The following is a 21128-nucleotide window of genomic DNA, read 5'->3' on the forward strand; positions in this document are numbered from 1 at the left end:
CAGCCAAATCCAATTCACCCAAATCCAGCCAAATCCAATTCACCCAAATCCAGCCAAATCCAATCCACCCAAATCCAACCTAGCCCACTCCAATCCCATCCACCTCAGTCCAATCCCATCCACCTCAGTCCAGTCCAATCCCATCCACCTCAGTCCAGTCCAATCCCATCCACCTCAGTCCAGTCCAATCCCATCCACCTCAGTCCAGTCCAATCCCATCCACCTCAGTCCAGTCCAATCCCATCCACCTCAGTCCAGTCCAATCCCATCCACCTCAGTCCAGTCCAATCCCATCCACCTCAGTCCAGTCCAGTCCAGTCCAGTCCCATCCACCTCAGTCCAGTCCCATCCACCTCAGTCCAGTCCCATCCACCTCAGTCCAGTCCCATCCACCTCAGTCCAGTCCCATCCACCTCAGTCCAGTCCCATCCACCTCAGTCCAGTCCCATCCACCTCAGTCCAGTCCCATCCACCTCAGTCCAGTCCCATCCACCTCAGTCCAGTCCCATCCACCTCAGTCTAGTCCCATCCACCTCAGTCCAGTCCCATCCACCTCAGTCCAGTCCCATCCACAACACTCAGTCCCATCCCCATCCACAACACTCAGTCCCATCCACAACACTCCATTCCACCCCACTTCATTCCACCCCAATCCTATCCCACACCCTCATCTCATTTCAATCGACCCCACACATTGTAATCCACCCCATCCAGTCCACCCACTCCAATCCAATCCACCCCTCACTCCCACCCACAGTACCCCAATCCACACCAATCTGCACCAATCCAATCCAACCCACTACCTCAATCCACTCCACAATACCACAACTGCCAAGTTTTCAAATTACTTATGTATGACAGTTTCATGGTTTCGGTGTACTTGTGAGTGACATTCTACAACCAAATGTGTGACATTGAGTGACATTCTCGCAAGTAAAACCAAGGAATTAAGTTCAAGTAAAGAGCTAAAGAGTTGCTTGTTTATGAACATCCACAGCATTCACATGCATTCCTACATTAGGATCACTCATAAGACTCAGGATAATAAATGTGCAAGCATGCTCAATTTAAGAAGAAGGAAGTGACATCTATGGAATGTAAACATTCTGTTCTTTCAAATCAGAGTTGATGTTTTCTGTGGTCAGTGTCCAATTTCTATGTACATAAATCATACGTGTGAAAAGGGTTTTTGAAACTTGTTGAAACCTGCCATCCTTTGTTTCGGTTTAATATGGCCCACAAATGTGTGCCTTCAGAGATCAGTCTGAATCGGTACACCATTTGTAGCAGTGCAGCAAACAGTAATCTCTCTAGAAATAAAATGTTGAAGCCAATGAGTGGAGACTGAGTTTTGCTGATGAGGAGAATAAATTAGCACAGGGTTCCACAGAGCCCCTCTCATTCCGTCAAAAATAACCTTCAAAATAAAATTCTATATTAAATGAATTCAGCAGAAATGTCAGGTTTTGAGCAATATTCAGTGTTACACTTCTCTGTTTGCAGCTTTGACAGTTCTTGAGTTACTTTAAAGCAGCAACATATTATGAAGAAGAAATCTCAATTCTTCTCTCACTCACCTCACTAACTGTGCGGAAGTTTCATTCCACAGTGAAGTGACTGGTGGGGCAGGCTGAGGTGTCCTAGGTCGGGCAGGGTACACCACTGGGCTGATGCTCATAATTCCAGGCACCAAGGTGTTACAGAGGCCAGCTGGTGACTGGCCTGACCTGGACAGTCAGTGCTGTAACAAGGTGAGCTCTCAAGAGTGCCCAGAGAGGCTGCTTGCTTCTGTGCAGCTTTGCTGCTGTGCGCAGATCTGGGGGCCAGTGCAAAGCCAGCGCGGGGATTGAAGAAGAGTGATGCCGAGGCTGGTGGTGGTTGCTAGTAAGTGACATAGCAAGGACGCCACAGGCCTAGGTGTAAAAAAAGGTAAATGGCCCCTTAAGCTGCTGTTGGGGGTAGCAACATACAATAATTACCAGTGCTGAATGGGCATCCATGCACTGCACCTGTTGCATCGTTAGTAGCTACGCCTCAAGGCAATGCCAGTGCTTTTAAAAGTGTAGCACCCACCAGACAACACAGGAACCCTTAGCCCCATGACTGGGGGGGCTGATGGGTTAACAAGTTGCCTCATGTTATGTCAACGAGTAACGTTTGATTCAGCTGAGACGACTCTGCCACAGCAACAGCCTGAGGTGAGCAGTGAGGTACTGTCTCGGGTGTAAATTAAATAGTCTCCACAATATCAGAAAATTCCAGAGAATCATGATTCACACAGATCTGAGTGAGCCTCAGTGAGTGTTGCAGCATGCACGAGAGGCAATACAGATACAGTATTATGATCACCTCATGATCCTGACTCTGTGATGACTGTGCGACCTCTCACCAGTCAATGAATGCCAGAATGCTGCAGCCAGCACAGGCAGCTGAGCTCCGACCTGGGCCTGCACAACCCACACTCCTAAACTGGCATTAATTAAAACTTACTTTTCTGCACACTGAGTGTGCAGTAGTGCAGTCACACACTGCCAGAACAGCACGCGGTCCACACTTCTTGCTAAGGTGACCGCCTGACATGGAGACAAATTATAGACATGACTGTAAAAAAAAAAAAAAAGAAATTGGGACAAAGGGTCAAAATTCAGGACAAAAGGTCAATTTTACAGGCACATCCAAGGAGAGGCCATACCCCACTACTTTATCACCGCAGTTATTTACAACTTTCTACATAGCATTTTTTATTCACTATGGTCTTTATGTGACTGCCTCTAGGTATACTACATTCAGGTAGCATACAATGCCCTTGTTCAATAGTAAATTAATGCCATTCAGCAAGGCGTCAAGGGCAACAGCCTTATCCAGATTTACCAAACGTTCTTGGAGAGAGAGCAACATCAGAATCTTTGTTTCTAAACACTGTGAAACCTATGGTAAACAGTCTGGGAAACAAAGGTAAGTGACCTTACGCTAGTTTAGACAAGTTGAACAAAAATATCTGGCTCACCTCAACCTCCAGTCAATGTTAAACCTAAAAAAAATGATTAAGGCAGAGCAGATGGAGTGGGCGACAGTCTCACACCCAATGTCAGGATGTGAGGTACCACACAATTTGTCTGTGGTCATACAGTGCTTGAATGTGCATCTGAGACACTACATTTATCTCAGAACTCGGAGCCTGGCCCATCAGTCAAAGAAAATTAAAGCAGAGGATAACATTGAGGTCAGATGGGAGATCTACGGGAACTGATCCAAAGGGCTGTGGCTAAGAACTGGATAAAAAAAAAGAGAAGAACAAGGTGGGACGATTCCTAAAATTAGGCAAGGTGGACCCGCATGAGTACCAAAAAGAATTGCATACCTGGGGAGCTGTCTCAGCAAGTGCTTGAACAAGCAACATCCACCCACCCTGGCAAATTCTGCTGGTGCAACGGTCTGCTGGTCATGTGTGTGAAGGGTGAGCAGGGGCCAAGCCCACTGGAAGGTTGTGCTGGGCAATTGCCCACTCTGTCCATGTCTTAAAATGGTTCTGCAATTGAGCCAAAGCTGAGCCAGTGATGTGGCTCATCCTTAAGTGCCAAAGTATGTGCAGAATCTTCAAAATATTTGAGATTTAAATTACACAGGCAAAATGTAAGAACATGATAAAGATTTTATAATCAACTCTTGTGAGTTTTTTTTAAGAACAAGTAATACCATACTAACAGTAGAAATTATGAACTAGACAAAAGATAGCGAGGAACTAAGCTAATTCAGTGCTCCACCCCTACCGTCTCAAAAACACTTTAAAGCTGAATCAGCCGGTGCACCAAATACATTGCCACCATCAAATGCCATGTCAATCAATGTAGATTGGACTGGCTCTGAAAACCCTGAGATACGTAACCAGGCACAGCGATGTAGCACAACTGAGGAAGCCATATCTCAACCCACAGAGTCAGTGGTGTCATGCCGCAGCAGATGATTAATTTAGCTGTGTGCTGTCCAGCCTGAACAATAGTAGTAATAGTACCCCTGATGTCTTTCGGAAGCAAAAGTAAAATGTCCGTTAATGAGTCCCATAAAGAATGAGAGAAACGTCCAAGAACACAATATGTGTTTACAGAGCAGAACTTGTGGAGGAAAAAATATGCCTGCCGCAGATGTCTAGACTTCTGGACTCTATCAGGTACAACATGTGGAAGAGGCTCTGTATCATGGAAAAGCTGCCTTGTTAGACAGGGCCGATCACCAGGGGCAGGTTGGTGCCTATGGGATATAGCCCAGGTCAACAGGGGCCCCTGTATCAGGATTAACCCAAGCTTCCAACAAGACATCATGTAGTAGTGCTTCGCTGAAAGGAAGCTCTTGCTCAAATCCCTATATGACTGATGGAGGACATCAATCTGGGGATCTGAAGCTAATTCCACTGAACGAAGAGCCAGATCCAACACTTCTGGAAATCTTTTTAGCATGTTAGTAAAGAAGGAGATCGCCTCCTTAGCAAGTGTACGGGGTGAAAGTTGGCCAGAGGCTGGAGAAGAATCCAAACCACTAGCCTGAGCTTGATCAGTTAACCAGCTGTTGCTATGAGTGTTCGACTCCTCTACCACCTGACCACCATGTACCACAGTAGGACCAACCTGAGGGGATTCTTGTGGAGGAAGGCCAGGGATGACAGGCATGACTGGCGCCGCCCCCACCCAACATTGAGAAGGTGATTACTCAACATCGATTTAGACTTCAGACAGAGGGGAGTTTGACTTCGATCAGCACCGCCAGTGGAATCGCCCAAGTTGGCTGATCAGACACTGGTGCCGAAGATGGAATCCTCGAAGGGCTGTGCACCGGCACTGTAATGGTTTTGTCAACTGACGTAGAAGGCCTAACTGAAGCCGAGGGCGAACCCGCCGGCATAGACAGTCAAGGCAATTCGCACTTCCTTGGGACCCACAGGTGCTCCAGAGGGAAGCGATTGACCAAAGATAGTGTGAAGGGAAGTATAATATTCATGCATCTGGTCTAAAGTTTCTACATCTCCTGGAAAGGGAGCGAGACATGGGGCAGATTCCGACTTCATCTCTTCAACCGAGAAATGATTGGAGATCCTATGCAGTGAAGTCGGCAACTTGACTTAGAATGCGTGCAAGACTTAATTTTGAGAGTTGATGGAGAACAGCCTCCACCAAAACGATTCCTTGAACTGCCCCATGAACGGAAGTCAGCCCGAGAAGGAGACCTCATTCGACGGGAAGATCGAGATGGCTTAGACATCCACGCCGCAAGAAGCTTAATCCAACACTCTTATAGAGCTTTCAGTCGAAGTTGTTGACAGGAGTTGCACTCGTCAGTGTCATGGTGCTCACCCAGGCACCACATACAAACCAAATGGGGGTCTGAGCTGACATTTGGCGTCCAAAGGACCCACAGGGTTTAAACCCCAAGAACATAGAAAGCACACTGTTTAATATGACGAAAACTTGAAAGTAGGCTGAAATAAGGCTTGATCAACCGTTACTGGATCTGCATTGCAAGCACAGAAAAGAAGGAACTGACATCGGCGAGGGAGTTATATGGACTCCGCTGATGTCAAATCTGGTGGATGATGTTGATACGTAGTCATGCGTCCCTCTACCAAAGCGCAGATGTCCTAAAGAAAAAGTTTATGGCTCCAGTCTGGTGCCTGTGGAAGATTCTAACTCTGCGGCTAGATTTATTTTTCGGATATTCTTTGCAACTGGGTTCCTAAATGTTCTAATAATTAGTTTTAGAGTTTAACCAAGCCTGAAGTTTTGGCAATGAGCGCATGTCCTGATTTAAAATATGAGCCTCCAAAGTATCCAAACGGATCATTAACATAGTTAACTTTGGACAAAACTGAATTGCCATATGTTGCTACTTTGTCGACTAGATCTTCAGTTTTCAAAGTATGCTTCTGATTCACAAGGCAGAATTAAGTGAGCCCAGAGAAGTTTGTTCTGTAGTAAAAGCAAATGTAGGAGTTTTTTTGCAAGAGATGCACATTTGCCTTTATAAGTATTCACCTTCAACATTATTTGACCCTATTTAGAAATTTCTCAGTTGTAAAGTTTCCAATGTTACTTCCTACTATCTCTGTTGGATTACTATTCAGTATACAAAAAGTGCATTCTAAATCTCGGATGTCCAAAGGTGTTCATAATGTGACAGACTGGCTGTATAAGGAACACATTTCACATCAGTGTATGTTCCCACCTAACTGCAGAGGTACAGGCAGCTCATTTTCTTCAAAGACAACGATGCCCTTTGAGGGTACACTACATACTCTATTCATCCTACGTTATCAAGACAAACTAGACGGTTCCTTTGGCTGCTACATAAACGTAAGCATACTCATATTGCTTGTGCAAGGTAATTTCCTTTCAACAAGTAGGGAGAAGGTACCTGAAGTTGGCAATCTGAACATTTTCTATTGTTGTTTAATAAACTTTAATAAGCCTTTCAATAACAAACCAATGTCTGCATTTCCATCCCTTGCCTTCATCGTAAAGAGAGACATTTCTAAAGTCTTCACATATCACTTTTAAATGGTCAAAAATAATGTTACGGTTGTACTTGAGTCAGTCTCTTCTCCATACCTTTTCAGGTTTTTCAGTGAAGAGAAAGCCATGGTAGAATTTGCTTTCTGTGAAGACGCAGCTGATCACGGCAATTGCACAGTTGTATGCAGCACAGTGGTACTGTCTTCTTTTCTCCAGCAGCTGAGTCTCACCAGTCATGTTTTCGGAAAAGGAATCATAGCAAGATCTTAATAAAATGGGTAAAAAATTATGCCATGGTCAATTCATCTGATTAAAAGGAGTTCTTTTTAGTTCAGTCATAGCCAACAAAGTATTCAAACTAATATCATAATCATCTGTGCAATAACATATTATAAAGAAAGACTACTTCTTCAGACCTATATACTGTAACTAAGTATTTTATTTAAATCTATTTTTATTGTTTTATCAAACATCAACAGAAAGTTTTGCAGAGCCGTGAGGAGAGAACGAAGGGAGGGGGAGAGAGGAAAATCACAAGATCAGCCAAAGACAACAAGCAGTGTTCACATTGCATTGAGGATCCACTTGCATTTTGTACAGTACTCAGTCAATATTAACGAGGTGTAATGCACAAGTGTTGGACACAATCACGTACAGTGGGGGTAGGAAGAATACAGTAGCGGGCACGCAAAAGGGGTGTAGGGAGAATTAATCGTTATGGGAGTATCTTGTCATATACAACCCAATGTAGTGTATGCGTCATCAACTATAAAGCCCTGAAATGAATTAAGCATATATATGGAGATCAAGTACAATGGTGATAAACTGAGCATTCAATGGGGACGGGTATCGTTCTTGGCTTCCATAATAAACACAAAATCATCCCACACCTCCCCTAACCAAGTCTCTGTCCCTCAGGGAGTGCAGCATGCTTGCATCTACTCGGGCCCATTGTATCAGGGTTTGGAGCCATTTACTGGTATCCAGTGTCATGGGTGCCTTCCACTGCATTGCTATGAGCCGTTTAAACAACACAAATGCCAAATCAATAAACTTATGGCAGTGTTTGTCCCCCTTGGCTTTAGGACAAAGCCCAAGGAAGCAAGATTCGGGGGTGGGAGTTAACACATGGATCGCTAGGCCTGCTGTTGACAGCGCTACCTCTTGCTAGGTGTCTTGCGGAGGCAGGGTGGGGGGGTGAATTTGACAAACCCACACCCACATCATGTAACCCGCAGCGTGGGCATTTTGGAGTCGTCGATAGGGACCTGGGCTTAATGCGTTGGGGGTAGGATGGGGGGGGGGGGGGGGAGAGGGGAAGAGGGGAGGGGAGGTATGCTTGGTGTACATAGTTAAATTGGGTGAATCGAAATCTAGGGTTACGCAAGACCTCCTTAACGTGTTGATGGGCTCTCAGCCATGACTTTTGGGGCAAGGGCCCGGGGAGGACTGCATTTCAGCAAGTTAATGCTCCCTCCATATCGATGTGGGCGCTTGCGGCTAAGGTTTTGTATAACAGGGAAATTTTACTTTTTTGTCCTAGCCCCATTAATAGCACATTAAGGACAGCTGACAGTGGTGGCTCTGTTTGCCTACCTGCCAAGTATCCTGCACCATTTGGACAGATGGCGCTCTAGGTTAAGAACAGCCTTGGGCCTATACTGTAAGTTTCCATAATGTCTTCATAGGACATAAAGGATCCATCATTAAAAGAAGTCCCCAACAGTCATTAAGTTTGCTGCTGTCCAAGGGGTCATAACAATGACGCACGGTCACAGCTTGGGTGCCTGGTATGTGGGCCACAGGGATTAAAGGAGAGTAAGGCCGGACTAGTGATTTGCCCTGCACAAACTAGCATACCCAGGTTGTGGACATCAGGTTGGTTCTCTTCAATGGAGAGGCACACATTGTCTCACAGCCAGACATATGTACTAATGGGGACCAAGCTTGCTTGTGTAGATGCTCTCTCTGTGTTGTGGGAATCACTTAGCCAACCTAGGGGCCACTGCAATTGCCCTGAAGCGTAGTATAACTCAAAGTCAGGCATGCCTAAGCTACCCCATTCTAGCAGATGTTGTCCTGCAGTTAAAGCCACTCAGCATCAGTCCTTCCTCCCAGCAGTTTTAACATTAAGCCATGAAGTGCATGAAAGAAGGCTCTGGGGAGCATAGAAGGCTGGCTCAGTTTGTGGTGTACACATATGGTGTGGCACCCTATACTGAGTCCAGGCAATCCTTAGTGCTAGTGAATAGGTGTCCAGATGGCAAAAGCTCTCTAGGGGTAGCTAGGGAGAACAGCTAAAGCTTATCCAGGAGGCATGTAAAGCACTTCCAATACCACAGTAGTGATCAGTAACTCACACAAGAAATAATCACACAAGTGTTGAAACAAACGATTCTTTATTACAGCACTACTACTAGACTAGTACTGGTATATCTCCCTTTGGAGATATCTACACACAATAGATACACAAAATTACCAACAGAAATAGCATCAAATATACAGGGTCCTATGGGGGGGGACAACCCATATAATAAGAAAGTGGAATGTGAAATAGTGAACCCAATCAAAGTGAGTGTGGTAGTTAGCTAGGAACTGGGGAAAGATGAAAACACCAGAGGTAAGTACAACAAGTGTCCCCAGTGACCAGGTGCTGAGTGGTTACCTACCCAGTCATCTCATAGGCTTACACAGGGAAGTAGTGGTTGGAATTCATGCATTTCAGAACCCTTCCCAGTGGACACCAAGGAAACCAGCAGACAGGAGGAACGTTGGAGTTTCCCCACCCAAGGATGCCCAGATGACAGCAGTATTTACTCCAGGGGGCCTGGATGCATAGGGGTGTAAGGACCTCAGAAACCCTCAATGAAGTGAATGGTTTGTCCTGCTGCTGTTGCGGCCCATAGACCAGATTCCGGATGCAGAAGACCTGAAAAGGAAGGGGACAGAGTCCAGCACCCTTGGAGGTGCCCAGGTGTACGATAATAGCCGCCTGAGGATCGAGCTCCGCGTGCCGGATCGGATCTCAGCCCCATCGGGAGCCCTACACGCCTCAGGCAGCCTCGCAACAGCTCCCCGGAACCACAGGACGCGCGGTCCAGAGAAACAAAGTTTTTTTCCCCACGGAAGTCGGTGACCGCAGCACTGCTGAGCGCGGCGCCATTCACGGCCTGCGGCCGAACGCTCAGCCGCGGCCCACAGTGAAAGGCCCATCCGCCTAACGACGCGATCCTGGAGAAAGTAGCGGCCGCATACCAACACAAAGAGGCCTGGACATCAGCTTGAGCACCAGGGGATGCGGGGGTAAGACTCAGCAAAGACCGGAGCCCCCTCTATCATCCTCCCCCCCCCCGCCCACACCCATGGCCCGCGAACAGCGTTACCATACAGGACTTACCCACCTCACAGCCTGACAGAAAGCATCGGCACAGGGGGACACGTGGCTCCAAAGGACTCTCGATAGGGGGAACAATTAAGGCAGGGCATTCCTCAACAAAAATCATTGATACCTAACTGCAGTACTCATGCTTTAAAAGGAGAACTCACTTCCGTGCAACTCCGTGATAGCAATCCAGGAGGCCCTTATTAAACAGGATCGACATACCCTCCCCCCATCCACCATAATCTACTGCTCTGCCCAGAGGCCCACAGGGTGGGAAGGCGAACGTGGTACAGAGGGGAAATGCCACCAGAGAAACAGAACGACACGATGAAGATGGTGAAGGAAAGGAATGCCACCGGAGGGATAGACTGGTGGAAAGGTAAATTAACAGCGGAAGGACAAAGTGAGAAGACGAAGGGGGTGAAGAAGTGAAATGCCGCCAAAAGGACGGGCTGAGAAGACGAGGGTGGCGAAGAGGTGAAAAATCAGAGGGCCGGAATGCAATAGAGAAGGGGGTGAAGAGGTGAAACGCCGGCAGAAGGATAGAGCGGAAAAACGAGGGAGGTGACATAATAACAGAAGGACAGCACGAAAAATAGATGTGGGACAGATCCCCATACCAGGGTACCACAGAGAAAGAGGATCAGGTTTCGGTACTCATTGACAATCTCACCTTTCTCAACTCAGTAGGTATTCTGGCTCAACCTAGAGACTACCCCCCCCGCTGTAGATCCCGTCTTCTTGACAATAATTTTATTGCCTGATGATGGACTGAAGGCAGATTCCTCACATCGTTTCCGCACCTCACCCCCTCAACCATTGTCTACGAGGAACAACCTCCTGCAACAGACACGGCCTCAACGCCTCCACTAACAGAGCATAAGGAAAACAGTTGGTTCAACTTACCCTCACCACGTGCACACGCAACGAACTCTGCCCTCCGGAGGCCCTTACACTCTGACAGACATGCCCAACGGGAAGCCCTCAGGCAAACACTCCAGACAACTTGTTCTCGGAGGCTATTACTCAATCAAAAACCATGGCGGGACACACGGCAACACCTGGTCCAACGCCATTGCAAACAGAACCCCCTGCCCTAGAAGCCACAGAGAGTATACTGCAGGAGATCGCCTCAGAGGGACGTCGCTTCGAGGCAATGGATCTGAAGATCACAGACCTAACCATCACCTCTTCCTTCATCAGAGCAGATATAGCCAGCTTCAAAGAAACATCGGATGCCCTATACCAACGACTCACCGATGTAGAGGATCGAGTGGCAGCATTACCAGATCAGGAAGCAGAACTACGATCCCTCCGAGCAAAGGTTACCGATCTGGAAGACCAGAGTCGCCGAGACAACATATGCTTTTTCGGCATCCCGGAATGCAAAGAGGGATCCGATATCAAGTCCTTCCTCCAATCACTCCTGCCTGATCTCTTTGGTATTGATTTCTCCCCACCACCAGAATTTCAGAGAGCACACAGAATTGGTCCACCCCATAAAGCTACCTCAGACAAACCAAGACCTATCATAGCATGTTTTCTACGACATGAACAGGCTCAGCAAGTTCTCTCTGCAGCCAAAACGCAAGGGCCGGTTTCCCTAGACGGCCATGAGATTAGAGTGGCTGCTGAATTCTCCAGACGGACAAAGGAAAAACGAAAGGCGTTCCTAGCTCTTAGACCACAACTCAGGAACCTAGACATCAAATATGGCCTTTTCGAACCTGCAAGGATGTGGATCACTCACCGTGGCAAATCCAAAGACTTCACCGAACCAGATGACCTCAGCTCATTTCTCAACGATCTTGCCTCATACCCTATGGACACCTCTTCAGGACGTGAAGACCCTGACCCTTTTCAAACGGAGCCCAACCCCTCTGCTGCACTACCATGGGCCCAATCACAACGTTCTGCCGCACACAAGAGAGGCAGAATGTATGACCGCCTCCCCAAGCCACAAGACAACCGTGAGCAAGTATTACAGGCAGTAATGGACCACACCCAAGATATGGGCAGAAACAAATCTCGCTCCCCTTGAAACAGTCACTGGATGATCACCCAGGTCAATGATCACCATGAATATCCGGTATCATGAAGGAATGTCGGATCCGTATTCAACAACAGACACACCTGTCGTCGGACAGATAAGTGGCATACCCAACTGTTCTAAACTAAGACTATATCTTTGCTGAGGAGGGACCCGGGCGGTTTAGGATTCTATTAACACTCCCCAACCATGGGACGCAGTTTTCTAAAAGGTGATGTCTGTTGATTGGGACATTATTAAGCCAACTAAAGAGTGTAAAAATTGTTTAGAATATGTCATTTCCGAATGTATACTCTCCTCTTTTACTGATATATGATCAAACTCTCCTAATACTTTTGCAACGTACTATGCCACTTAGGTGCGGGAAAGACTGCCCCCATGCTATCCTATTATCCCCTTCACACGCATCAAATAAGGACAATAGACAGGGCACCAGCACAAAAAGGCCACATAGCTCCATTATATCACTAGTAAACCCATAGACCCCTTCTACACACGGTCCCTAGACCCCAGAATCTGGAATCATTCTCAACTAACAGATCACCACTAACAGAGACATGGTGAATAACACACGCTTAATAGGACTCATGTGATCGAACACAATAACCACACCGTGCGCACCCAATGCCACCCAATGTAAAGCCTCTGCTCCCTCTGAGTCTCCATGTGCTCCCCACAGCCTGCATTATTATTATAGACTTTAACTTATAATGCTAGACGCACTGCTACCACGTACATATTAAGAACTTCACATACTTACCCCCAACGCCTCCTTAGTTACATCCGTGATACGTAACACGTAACACAAGGAGACTGCCTGATGGCCTCTCACAATTATCTAAGAAATATCAAAACACCCCTAATTACGCTTGTATCCCATAACAATATCAAACCGGCGCGCGGACCCCAGAGGTTCAAACCCGCAGATTAATAGTTTGTAGGTAGCGAGTTCTACCTTTCTATAGGTTTCCTCCCCATCCCTTTATCCACTAGCATCTGAATCAATTATGTTTTCATTTTCAGAACCTCTTAATTCTCCCTTTATTTGTATTGATCTTCTTTATCATCCTTGGTGACCGAGGGACTTAAACAAATCACACTCTCACCCCCCCCATACCACTATCCCCGCTACACATCCCGGAGAGGTTACTCCCCATCTGACACACCCCCTTCCCTATTATTTACCCTCCACCCTCTCCCCTTTCCAACTGCACAACACAGATACATCCTACAAAGCACACCCCACCCATAAAGCATCCATGGGAACGTCAACCCCGCTCAAAATCCTTTCTTGGAACGTACATGGTATGACCCACTATGTCAAATGGCAGAAGGTACCATCTTATCTACATTCTAAACTTGCTGATATTGCCCTCCTACAAGAAACGCATCTCATCTCAGAAGAATCTGGAAAACTCCGCAGAGACTGGGTGGCAATGTGCTCTATAGTGGAAGGACACACGTATCTGACGAAACACAGGGTCCTGGAAGGAAAGGCGGGGTGGCAATCCTTATACGTCGTTCGCTACAGTTCTGACTGCTTAAAACATGGTATGATCCAGAAGGACGCTACGCCCTCGCTAAAATAAGAGTAGGCCTTTCCACGATTTGCATAGGCTCAGTATACACCCCGATAGGCTCTAAGCGCACTTTCTGCCTCTCCCTCAACCGGCTACTTACACAGATTGGCGCCTCACAATACATACTGGGAGGAGATTGGAATATTGTACAAGACGTCATCCTTGACCGTAAAAGTGGCCTCGATATGGGTAACACCACAGATCGGGCCCTACTACGTGACGTCCTCTCTGACCATGGCCTATGGGATTATTGGCGTCTGCAACACCCCTCTGACCACCAATACACCTTTCTCTCCTCGGTCCATGGGACCCAATCACGACTGGACTACTTTATGATTGACCAGAGACTGATGCAATCGATTAGAGTATCAGACATTCTCATAGCTGCAATATCTGATCACTCCCCGGTCCTAATAACATTGGAACTAGGGATGATCAGACCCGGCCGTAAACCCTGGCGCCTCCCCAACTCCAGATATAGAACCCCAAAGGGAAAAGAACAACTTAAAGCTCACTTAACCACATACCTGAACGATAATAAAGGCTCGGTATCCTCACCCCAACTTCTATGGGCGGCAGCAAAGGCAACTATTAGAGGCCGGTTAATGAGGGCCGCTGCCATTGTTAATGCTAAAACAAAAACAAAAAAGACCAACAGGCCAAACTGGAAGACAGGATAGCTCACGCGACTAGAGAATATACACGAACCCCTACCTCACTTAACCGCCGCTCTCTCGAACAAGCCAAAATGGAACTCAACTCCCTCTACACTTCGTGGGCAGAATATGCATTACAAAAGCTAAAAGGCTGCCACTATGAGCACGGAGAGAAAGCGAGCCGTCTATTAGCAGCCCAACTCCATCAAAGAGAAATTACTCTAGCCATCTAGCGATTAATAACCGTAACAACGACCTCCTTACACACCCGCAGGCCATTGCGAATGAATTTGGCAGCTATTACCAAGCCGTCTATACCCCAGAAACAGTAGAAGCCACTGGCCGCTTAGATGCTTTCTTGCAAAACACAAATATACCCTGTCTTACGGCTGAAGGTAGGGCGCTTTTAGAGGGCGACATTAGTAAGGTAGAGATCCAACAGGCGATAGCCAACTTATCATATCACAAAGCTCCAGGAGAGGATGGGTTCACGTCCGAATTCTATAAATGGACCGGGACCGATACAGTAGAATCCCTATATGATGCTTTCCAGGGTGCCGATCACACAGGATCCTTACACCCTATCTCCAACAAAGCCACAATCACAGTCCTACCTAAACCAGGGAGAGATCCCCTACTCTGCGGAAGCTACAGCCCTATTTCCCTACTTAATGGAGACACAAAAATACTAGCAACGCGACTCAAAAAAGTAATCCCATCCCTAATCCATCACACCCACGTAGGCTTTGTACTGGGCCACTTATCGAGGAACCACCTTCGTAAATTATTTCATACCATTACGACAGCACGAGACTCACAGGAAGAGGCCCTTGCCCTTCTCATTAGGTGCCGAGAAGGCATTTGATCGAATAGAATGGTGGTATCTCTTCGAAATCCTAAAACGCTTTGGACTGGGGACTAACTTCATTGATAGAGTACGATTACTCTATGACTCCCAGACAGCACAGGTAAACTGTGGAGGGTTTCTGTCTGACACCTTTCCGATATATAGGGGAACCCGGCAGGGCTGTCCACTGTCCCCCTTGCTCTTTTTATTAGCGGTAGAACCACTAGCGGCAGTAATTCGGAGCTCTAACCTAATATCAGGAATCCCAATCCCAGGCAGATGTTCCACCATCTACCTCTATGCAGACGATATTTTGCTCACCCTTACTGACCTACCCAACGCCCTACCAGCCCTTAAGCAGATATTAACAGAATTTTTGCATCTCTCGGGCTACCGGATTAATTGGGATAAAAGTGAGGCTTTACCCCTATCCTCCGTAACAGCCAGTTCCTCACTACAAGGCTTACCGTTTAAATGGAAACACTCACGCCTTCGGTACCTGGGCATAGATATAAATAGAGGCCTAGAAAAAATAGTGACGGATAATCTAGATCCCTCAATTGATAATGTGAAACGAGATTTTGAGAAATGGAAACAACTAGGATTTTCTATATGGGGCAGGGTGCAAGCAGTACGGATGGTAACCCTTCCGAGATTCCTCTTTGTACTAGGTATGCTTCGCCTACATATACCATTAGTCCTTCTCCGAGAGATCGATCGCAACATCCGTGCCTTTGTCTGGGGATCCATGCGCCCACGACTGCCTAGAGCCACACTGTTAGCCCAGCGTAAATTTGGTGGTTTAAACCTCCCTTCCGTTGAACACTATTCCTTCGCGTTACACCTATCGCAGCAGACCCAATTACTTCTGAATACACGAGACCCACCACTATGGGTGATAGTGGAAAGAACACTCACAAAGGCTCCTCACGACCTCCAGATAATATATGACACAGGCCTGGCGGGCCAACGACCCACCAACCCCATAACTGGAACCATGAGGAAAGCCTGGCAACAGGCGCACCGCTCTCTGAAAATAGACCCATACCTACATGACAGAGCTCCCCATGGGGCAATAGAGGGTTTCAGATAGAGGGTAAGACTATTCATTGGAGAGACTGGTATCTAAAGGGCATCATGAGGATAGACCAACTCATCTCTGGAGACAGTTGGAAGACGTTCAGAGAACTTCAGGATGAATTCAATCTCCCTAAATACTATAAATGGCGCTACCTACAATTACGACACTGTCTAGTACAACGGCTGGGACGCTCCCCCCGACGACTCGCACACTCCCCAATACTTCAATATTTGGAAACATGGAGCCAATTAAAAGGGGCTGTATTGGAACTACAGGCGGTGTTGAACCGACATCTTTTCTCACTGCCACTACTCAACTCCCTTAAGGCTAAGTGGCAAATCCGCCTACAGAAAGACTACTATCTAGAAGATTGGGCTGACCTTAGAGGCTAGAGATCGTGGAGCACGGGAGGCACGCCTAAAATTCTGTCTTTTCAAAACTCTACACGACTGGTACTGGACCACCCAGAAATTATGTGCGGCACAATTGCTGCCTCATGCGTCCTGCTGGAGATGCCCTCATAATCAATGTAACCTCACCCACATCCTGCATGATTGCACTGCCATACAACCCTTTTGGCGGGCGATAGGACAAACTCTTAGGGATGTCTTACCCTTACCACCAACACTCACACCATCCCTCCTACTCTTACACGATACAGAGGAGCTACATCACCTCTCCCGACCGCAGAGCTGATTATTAGATACCGCACTAGCTACGGCTAAATTATGCATCCTCAGACACTGGCGGGCAACAGCCCCCCCCCCCCTCCCCCAGAAGAGTGGATTGGCGCAATGTATCAGGCGGCCTCCCATGAGCGCCTCATATACGATTTACAGGATAAAACTGACATATTTCTACAAACATGGTCGCCCTTCCTACCCAACCTGACGAATTGAATCTATACTACAAAGATCTACAGCCATCTAATTTACGCAAACAAAAAGACCACCCCCCCCAAATATCCCCCTTCTGTATTCCCTTGATAGAGTCGCCACTACAATGACATCTCAACAATGAGACATCGATTATTCCCCCATAACCCAACTCTGTATAGCCGATTCATGGCCTTAATTCCAATGCTCCTCCACACCCCCCACTTCTACATTAACATTTCCAGTAACCTGTTACCATCATCTTCCTCCCTATCTCCTAACCCTACCAGCTCACCTGTCCTGAAACCCTGATTCTATTTGCATCACCACTACACCCCTCACCTTTCTTTTTCTATAATCTTACACCCCCCCCCCCGGTCACCATCGTTCTTATTATTATCATCATGGTTATCATTGTTATTGTCGTGCTTTTTTTTTTATTGTTATTATTATTATAATTAGTGATATCATTCTATTGTGATCATCATCACCTTTCTACAGGACTATTGTCATTTTCATTCTCTCCAATATTATTTTATCAAATTAAATCTCCTCTGTTTGCAGTAATACCCACATCCGTAGCACTAGATTATTGTACTGACAAATCAACTCATACTGCAAAATACTTCCCAACATTCTAGGACAGAACGACCCATTTGTCTTCAATTAACATCCTCCACATGGAGACTGCTTAAATCTATTCCTCCCATATCATTATCTCTCGAATCTTGCCAATCCCCTCCGTGCACCTATCCTTTTTTCGGTATCCTGACCTCCCTAGAGAAGGGCTATTTCTAGGGATAGACACAAATAACCATAAAACGACCCACACACGTGAGAGAGACAGATTATGTTAATGAGAGATCACTAAACAATTGCTGAATACTGCCACTAGCATACAGACACCGCTTTATAGAAGTATCACTGTATGGATATCTCCGACTACAGCAATACCACATGTTGATGAGACTTGAAATCCCCCCTGATTTTTATATCTTACAGGTTTATTGACACAAGACCTTTATGCTGACAATACTGGCTCTCAAATGTAAATATTAATAGTGATTTCAAGTGCTTTTTCATTTGGCATGTCTATAAACAAGTGATCATATACTGTAAAGATTGTAAACCCCCTAAAAGGTGGGATTTGGTCTGTTCTGTATACCTGTTCAATGATACGAAATAATTACAAAAATAAAATAAAAATAAAAAAGTTACAAAAAAAAAAAAAGTACTTCGACCTGGAATGAAGCCTGATTGATCCTCATGAATCAAAAGGCTTATCGAGGGAGAATTTTGTTTGAGAGTGTTTTACTTCACACTTTACAGTCCAAATTAAGTAAGAACAGTGGCCTGTAAGAGCATACATCAAGTGGGTGCTGTCCAGGTTTGGGTAGGAGTATGAACGCTTCGGACTGGGAGTCCGCGAGCTTTCACCTCATTAAATACTGCCAGCAGATATTGGGCAGGAAGTGCAGAATGGATGGAATAATATGAAGCTGGTAGGCCATCCGTGCCTGGTGTTTTGTTCCGGGAGATCTGCCCAATTGCAGTCATCTACAAAGGTCGCCAGTTGGCAAGGGGCGGGAGTGGGCTCCGTCGCATATAGTAGGCAATAGCAGTCGCAGAAAGCAGCAATAATGGCCATTTGTATATTGGCCAAATAGCCAGTGTCTAGTCTAATGGACCCGACTGGGGTACGTTGATGTTCGTCTCAGACGAGCCATGCCAGCAGCCTACCCGTGCGGTGGCCTTTGGCGTGCTGCCTTGCCAGGTAATGCTTGTAGTCATGTCTACCTAGGTGAGTGGCTGTGCCCCTATATGTTTTACTGTGGTCCCAAAGGCAATCAGAGCCAGTCATCCACGCCACAACCTTTCTCTCTAGCGTATGCAGTTCAGACTCCAATGACATCAGTTCATGTAGCAGTATGCGCCAGGCTCCCTAGGATGCCAAAAGCCAGTTGCCCCTCACTACTACTCTATGCACATTCCATTCTGTGGTACGGAGGGGGGGTGGTAACCCTGTTGTGCTCAAAGTATTGAGCAATACACAACAATAGTTCCTTCTGAAACAGAGGATCAATGAGCGCCTTGGGTTGGAGGCACCACCTGGAAACACACGTGCAGTGGGCAGTTATCATACAGGGTGCAGGCCAAATATTCTGCCCTCGCAACCATCTGGGCAAGGTGCACTGATCCGAGAAACAGATCTACCCTAGTGTGTAGTTCATGGACCAGAGAGTAAAAGGAGTATTCATGTGCTGTTGAGTGTTCAAGATGCCACAGCTCATGAAGCCTCTGTCCAACATCCAGGAGCTGAACCCCTGGGCCGCTGTCATCCTACTCAGTGCTACTGGTAGTGGTGGGTGAGACCTATCCAGGTCTATGTCTGGTGCACAATTAAAGTCACCCCCCTACCCCCCCCAGAGACAGGTAGCTGTCGGGGCATGAAAAAGCGCAGGTGTAAGCGTAGCCATGAACTCCCCATGGCCCAAATTAGGTGTGTATATCCTGCCCAGTGTTAATGGCGACCCATCTAGGGGTTCCTCCAAAACCACATATCTACCCTCCTTTATCTGCAATATATTGCTCCCTAACATAGGGGACTGCTGGTGCCACCCAAATCAGCACTTCTCGGGCAAACGCTGATGTGGTCGTGCCATACAAGTTTACGGAGCTCTAAATCCGTAAGGTGGGTATCTTGCAGAATGGCTATGTGCATGTGGCACTGCTTGAGGTAAGCATGTGTCCGATAGTGTTTGGTATGTGTCTCCATACCACGTATGTTCCATGTCAGCACATTATAGTGCAGTGTAATCATGTCAGCATAGATGCTCATGGTGTATTATGCAAGCACAATAGTTGAACAGTGGGCGACATCACCACCGTGTACTTTATCCCCCCTTCCACAATCAGCATGCCATTATGAAATCCCTCCCAACTCCTGTCAATCACTACTGGATCTGCAGAAATAAACTTGCAACATTATGCAAAACAGTTCTGGTACATATCCAACCAGGCAGGTGGCAAATGGGCCTACTGCCAAACACCCCAAAGTAACAATCTGTGCAACAAAAAACGTGTGTGGGGTTAAACTTGTCCATTTGGAAGTCTCTTGGTGGGGCGTGGATTCGCTGGAAGTGTCTTACCTTTGCGGTTTCGGCCCGCATGGTATGATACCATGACCAGTCCCCTTGTAAATAATAGATACCACCTGCTAGTGGCATACCTTTGGGAGCTGATAAATATGGAGTACTCAGACATAATACCTGGAACAGCCTTTGGTGGTGTGCAAGTATCAGGTTTATCGCACCCTGGGTCGCCGACGCCTCAATGAGCCCTGAGCAGGAGAAGTGACAGTTGAGTTTCACTCAGTGATTGGTGGGACGTATAGCTCCAGGTGCAGTTTGTGCAAGATGTGACAGAAGCTTTGGTCAGGGTGGGCAATGCATTTCTCAAAGATCGTTAGCAGTATGTGGGGTTGCCTCTGGTCCATTAATGGGGTCAGCAGAGGAGCCACAGGAGCTCTCCACATTGGAGCCAGACTCCAATGTGTGTTTGTCTTGGAGCACAGCAAAGGAGTTCACAGTGTATTGGGTGGCCTGACCCTCTGCCGCTTGAGCCCTAGTTGGTTTTGCTCTGGACATGGTGCGCCGTTTGGGTTAGGGGGCAAGAAGTCAGCCACTTCTTGGCTGTAGCCTCTCCTTGCAGCGGTTCTGCAATACCCTTGGCATGTAGCCATGTCCAGACGTCTTCTCGTGAAGTAAAAATGTGGGTCATCTCACCAACCACTACTCTGGAGTTTTGCAGGAAACAGCATACTTAATACTATGATCACGGAGACGCTGCTTTACCTTGCTATACGAGTTCCGCTTTCATTTTAACTCTGCTGTGAATTTGGGATAGGCCATGATGGAGGCATCTTCTAACTACCAAGGCCCCTTGGTTCAAAAGCGCTGGAGTATCAAGTCATGGTCTCAATAGTTGAGGAGGTGAGCAATAAGCACTCTTGGAGAAATGGGGGCCTACCTGGAATCCTGTGCGCCTGTTCAATCGAGAAATGTTTTGGTATTCTGTCGGCGAGCACATTATCCATCCACCATTTTTCTAGAATGAGTTCTGCACTTGGGCGTTCTGCTCGTTTGGGGAAGCCCATG

The 21128-nt window shown here is 46.9% G+C and overlaps 1 protein-coding gene across 2 annotated transcripts in view; it reads right to left on the reverse strand.

Annotated features, from left to right (window-relative positions):
• PRKDC (protein kinase, DNA-activated, catalytic subunit) overlaps positions 1–21128 on the reverse strand; it is a 2139921-nt gene that overhangs the window by 1191360 nt on the left and 927433 nt on the right. For both annotated transcript variants that reach the window (XM_069220133.1, XM_069220131.1), the window contains exon 43: positions 6597–6765. In XM_069220133.1, coding sequence (XP_069076234.1) covers positions 6597–6765 — 169 coding nt within the window. The remainder of the gene's footprint in view (positions 1–6596; positions 6766–21128) is intronic.

The sequence above is a fragment of the Pleurodeles waltl genome, chromosome 2_2 (assembly GCF_031143425.1).
Source record: "Pleurodeles waltl isolate 20211129_DDA chromosome 2_2, aPleWal1.hap1.20221129, whole genome shotgun sequence".
Classification (NCBI taxonomy): Eukaryota; Metazoa; Chordata; class Amphibia; order Caudata; family Salamandridae; genus Pleurodeles; species Pleurodeles waltl.